This window comes from Haliotis asinina, chromosome 5, assembly GCF_037392515.1.
Source record: "Haliotis asinina isolate JCU_RB_2024 chromosome 5, JCU_Hal_asi_v2, whole genome shotgun sequence".
In the NCBI taxonomy this organism is placed as follows: domain Eukaryota; kingdom Metazoa; phylum Mollusca; class Gastropoda; order Lepetellida; family Haliotidae; genus Haliotis; species Haliotis asinina.
The window spans coordinates 38,050,539-38,055,924 of NC_090284.1; the positions used below are offsets into that span (position 1 = coordinate 38,050,539).

Consider the following 5,386-nt stretch of genomic DNA (forward strand, 5'->3'; position numbering starts at 1 on the left):
ACATAGGATAGTCGAGGTAACACGTTGACCGGTTTATATTCATAAAACCACAAAGAGATATATGTGCACACGTCGCGGGACCTCATGCTGTATTGTCCAGTGTAGGAAATTGACGCATGAACTGGCCTGATAGGTTACAGGTCTTACAAAACTGTCAACATGTCTTCATAATGACGTTATTTCCGACATGCATTGTACTCTGGACTAATGTTAGTCCAGACTGTGGTTCTCAGTTGGCGTTTTGTAGAAAGATTCAACAGTTGTGCACTTCTGTGTTGTTTATATAGTGTTGGCATGGCCTTCATTACTTCGATTCAAATATTGGGAGGTGTAGTGAAACGGAACAGTACATAAAGGACCTGCGATTACCTGCGAGGTCATGAGGCTTGAAAATCATTACCTTTATTCCAAGAAATAATCAGATTATTCTGGATGGGCCATTAGCTCAGCGGGTATAAGTTCCAATGGTGGACACGTTCGCCTTTTAGTGTCTGCCGTTTGTTCGTATGGACGTTCATGTGTCTATGGGGTAACACTATGGTGTGACTTAGGCACTAATGACATGGCATTTCACAAACCTTCACTATCGTGAAGAAGTGTTATTTCGGAGATAACGTCTAGTTTGTGGAACCGGGACTGCTGGATCACACAAGAGTATTTCGACGTACCCACCACACTCAAAATGACTATTTCTTTTCGTCTGAGAACTTTCCTAGCGTCGTTGTTTGTACGGCTGATGCTTCTCACTCATACACTAATAGCATGTTGGAGAGCCGTGTCGTCTACAAACAATGAATACTACTGGCTTCTGGCAGCGCCTATTTCTTTACAACTCATTGAGTTTATGGTGACGATGACGTACAGGAAAGGAGTGGAAGGATATTGGTAAGAGTCATTGTTTACAACTACTTCCAAGGAAATGACATTGGCGGATCAGCATACTAAACCTGCTTGATACTATCTGTGGAAAACATATTATTTTTAGTTTGGAATGTATGGAATCGAACCATTTAGTCTAGCGTTGAGACAGAAAAAGTCCTTAGTTGTTTTGTTTCTCGTTAAAGCTGTTTAATTTGAGGTGTTTTGTGATGAAATTGTACTAAATCCGCGAATCGTGAAGGTCCAGGGTAGAAACAGACCTTCAGCAACCCATGTTTGTCGCGAATCGTGAAGGTCCAGGGTATAAAATAGGCTCTGAGCAACCATGCTTGTCGTGTCCCTTGAAGGACAGGGTAGAAATAGGCCTTCAGCAATCCATGCTTGCCATAAGAGACGACTTGTCGTAAGAGGCGACTAACGGGATCGGGTGGTCAGGCTCGCTGACTTGGTTGACACATGTCATCGGTTCCCAATTGCGCAGATCGATGCTCATGCTGTTGATCACTGAATTGTCTGGTCCAGATTCGATTATTTACATAACGCCGCCATATAGGTGGAATATTGCTGAATGTGGCGTAAAACTAAACTCATTCACTACTCTTTTCATGTACAAAACAAGTAGAAATTATGCGTTATGTTGTTTTATGTTTTGGACTATTACCACATTGTAACAGCAGAGTTGGCGGACTGTCCAATAAGGTGACGGATTTCCGAACTAACTGGATCCGGGTTGAACATTTCTTTGAGTGTGACGAGTACGAGATATGGGTATATGTAAATACTGAAAGAACAAAGGACATACTAGGTCGCCAGTTTCATGTCAAAGTGATGCTGATAGCAGCAGGTAGTACGATGCCTACTGCACCATTGTACCGAGGCATGCAATACCGCCCTGCGTCATCTGTAGGTGTCATATAGCCCTGTCAGTCACACACACCATGTCAACACAACACTTGTTGCTCATACCAGATTTTGCAGTAATAAAAGATCGGGTGTGATGAATGTCTTTTCGCCTTCGGTTGTGTATAGAAGGTGTCATGAACAATTGTTTGTTTGAGCGACGAGGTTTTATCACGTATATGGAAATGCGGCCTCGGTATTGCAGCGTCACAATAGCCTATATAGGTGCGCCAATACGACGATGATATAACTCACACAGTTTATGCATGCCGGGGGTTTAGGTAATCTGAACAACTCATGAAGAACAGATGGAAAGCTACTGATTTTTTTTTATTCTATTTGAGCAGCTGTCACGGTTGGGGGCCAAAGCTGCTTAGGTGTATCCCTTAAATAGCATAAGAAGGTATCCCTGTTAATGTTGGGGGGGGGGGGGGGGAGCGTTGATGAATTAAGGAGAGGAGGGAGGGGAGAGAGAGGGGGGAGGAGAGGGTCACAAATGTTGTTCTAGTGGGGGAATCATATAAAAATCATCATTCATTGTGATCGGTTCCTAACAATGACTAGATCTAACAGAGTCTATGTTAAGACGTAATTGATGTTACTGGTCTTGCAACCAGGGTTATACTGGGTTTATCAATGTGCCCATTTCAATCGAACTTTGGTATCTGAGCAAACGCATTAACCACAGGCTACCCCGCGTCTTTCCCCCCGGAAAGGTGATAGGGTCTTGTAGCTTAAACTCATCCTAGATGTTTGCCTTTAATTCTTAAAGTTTCCTCAGTCACGCTTCTGTCAGAATATGGAAAGTTTATTTCACGTGTTTGTAAGTTAATTGGAGAAGAATTTCACCCATGGTAAAATCTCATTATTTCAAAAGGTACCGTTCCAAGTTTTTAGAGTTTCCCAGACAATATGAAATCATCGGTATTTGGTGTGTTTAGTAATATACGCACATTTCCGACATCCCGTATGTTACATGTCAGTCAAGACACCTAATTGTTTAAATGATAGATTGTTGTCCTGTTCTCACAGAAAATCCTCCATCATGAGTTGTAACTAAGTCTCGGTTTTGACTGTTTGGTTAGTACAACATAGAGACCAAACAACACGTTAAATGGAGGAGACACAGAATTCCCCTTGTGCAAGGCATCACCAATACATTACGAGAAAACAAAATGTGACTTGCACACAGCTGTACAGTAAATATACTAACATCAAGATATTTGTCCTGAATATATGAATGTATCTCACATGATTTAAGTTTTGGACGAAACATTGGACCTTTGTGTAACAAGCGTGTACCTGGCACTCTGTGGTGAGGCATTGGTGGACGTAACAATACTTAGCCGCGTTTATCTCAACAGGGCCGCAGTAACACATGACTTTACATTTCGTTTATTTACTGGATGGTTTCAGGTTCTGCCCGTGTTTCTTCTTCTACCTACTGAGCACGGTCCCGGCCATCTGGATCCTGGAGCTGGATCGTCTGGCGCGGTACACGGAGATCTACGAGAGCAGCAATAGTTCTAGCGCAGAGTCACTGTCCTCAATACAGGGGGTTCGTACATCTACTCCTGCAGTTACTTACAGTATTGGTCGTATATCATTTTTGGTTATTGAGCGCATCACTCAACAATAGTCCACGTTCCAGCTATTCGACAGTAGCTTACAAATGTATGATAAACAAGTTATGTGTATTATTACGCCCTGACGGAGTACGAGGTCGCTCAGTAGCCAAGCCGGAATACAAGACCGTAATGTAGGGGACCTATTCTGTCCCTCACTCCCCACCAGGTACTTTAAATCAGGATAACCTATAAACATCCAGATCTCATGGGGACCTTAGACTGTTTATTGCGTTATAATAGCTCAAGGGATTAGATATTTCACTGCTTTATCTAGGAGTCTAAGGATTATTATTTTCACCCTGGAAGTCTACTCAACCTACTGACATATGTCCAGACTCGAGGACACAGCTGACTGGATCGTTGTAAGTCGACAACGTGGGAAGCTACTCATACCATCAATTACTTATTCTGGCTTGCCTATATTCGATTACGGCTTTGTTGTTAGAAATATGTTTGACCGTAGCGTTTTGTTTAATGCCGAGATATTTCGATATCAAAACATAAAATACCAAACATTGCACCAACAGTGTAGACATACGATTATTTATTTTACTTAAAATATTATTAAAATTTATCCATTTGTGACATATCGGACCCTCGCAACCACTTTTGTTACTTATTTGTTCACGATTACTTGCAGGTGTCATTACCCATCACGCTGAGTCCAAGCCTGTGGATGTCAGTCATTGAACAATCTTTTCTCTTCCTTATCATCATTGGCCGATGGATACTTCCGCGAGGGGAGCTAACTCGCGACAAGCTTTCACAGCTGCTTTTCGTTTACATCGGCATGGCATCGGACATCATGGATCTGTTTGTCCTGTTTGAGGAACCCGACGTTCGCAAGGACCGCGTCTACACCTACGTTATCCTGGTCATCTGGTCTGTCAGTCTGCTTCAGTTCGCAATCGTCCTCACAGCCACAAAAAGTCCCAAAAAATCTCGCCAAGCTTTGGTACACCCTGAAGAGGAGTTCGAAGAGGAGAAAGCGAAGGTATGTGGCCCCTGCTGTGGATGCTTGAAAACCGAGATCTGGAGTCTGCTGCTGTCGTTCATGATGCAGGATGGCCCTTTCCTCACGTGTCGACTTTACGGCCTCATCAGATACAACCTCATCACCTACAGCATCATCTTCTACACCTGCAAGAACATCTTCGTCGTCATGCTCCTGGTCTACAGGTTGTCCGTTCTCTGTTGTTTCGAAAATGAGGCTGAAACTGAGAAGGCTGCTCACAGGGCCATGAAGAAGGCGGCTGTTGTCCGAAGTATGTCAACACGGGCTGCCAACGCGCGGATCGCTTCGGTCGAGGAAGACTACGCCAACGGCGGCAGCAGACGACAAGGAGCCAGACGGAGTAAAGGTCGGAGCATGAATGGCGCAACAGCTAACAAAGGCCAAACACGCATCGTTGAAGTCGAATGAGGTTGAAAGTTACAACCACTCTTTACGTTAACTGCCTATCAGTGTATACACCGGTTGTTTGAGCAATGTTGTTCCGGAATCACGGCCTCAATAGCACTTTGGCTGCGCAAACCTTAAAACTCCGCCACATTTCTTTCAAACATGGACATTGTCTTTATTTTATGCCGTTACATAAGACAGTGTTAGTTCACGAGATACACAAATGAAGACATTAGGGTCTTTTAAAGGGTGGCCAGTTGTTGGTGGCTTACATGTAGGTACAACCATCAAAACACGCAGACCACAGAAAGTGTGCTTGTTGATCCAGGTATCTCAGCAGCAGGTAACGACCGGCTCACTACAGAGGGGCTAGACTCAATTATTCGACAGTAGTAGCCGATTCACTCCATCCTAAGTTGTTTGTTGTCTGGTTTTCGCACCTTGTTACAACGTCTAAACCTGGATAGGACAGGCTCCATGGAGAAACACGCCTCTGTATATGGCAGTGTGAGGCCATGTATGTGTGCATATTTACCAGTGAGTGTAAGTTAAGCACCTGCTACTCTACATTTTCATA

The 5,386-nt window shown here is 43.6% G+C and overlaps 1 protein-coding gene across 1 annotated transcript; it reads left to right on the top strand.

The window, feature by feature from the left end:
• Positions 1–682: 682 nt before the first annotated feature.
• LOC137285349 (transmembrane protein 26-like) lies at positions 683–4,830 on the top strand. Its single transcript, XM_067817723.1, has 3 exons — positions 683–885; positions 3,196–3,337; positions 4,048–4,830. The coding sequence occupies exons 1-3, from the start codon at positions 683–685 to the stop codon at positions 4,828–4,830; spliced, it is 1,128 nt and encodes a 375-aa protein (XP_067673824.1).
• The last annotated feature ends 556 nt before the right edge of the window (positions 4,831–5,386 follow it).

What these genes read in the sequence shown, in the direction of transcription:
- LOC137285349 (XM_067817723.1), top strand. Translation starts at nt 683, where the DNA reads ATGACTATTTCTTTTCGTCTGAGAACTTTCCTAGCGTCGTTGTTTGTA. An exon ending in AAAGGAGTGGAAGGATATTG is followed by an intron (nt 886 to 3,195) that starts GTAAGAGTCATT and finishes GGATGGTTTCAG; the next exon opens with GTTCTGCCCGTGTTTCTTCT. An exon ending in CACTGTCCTCAATACAGGGG is followed by an intron (nt 3,338 to 4,047) that starts GTTCGTACATCT and finishes GATTACTTGCAG; the next exon opens with GTGTCATTACCCATCACGCT.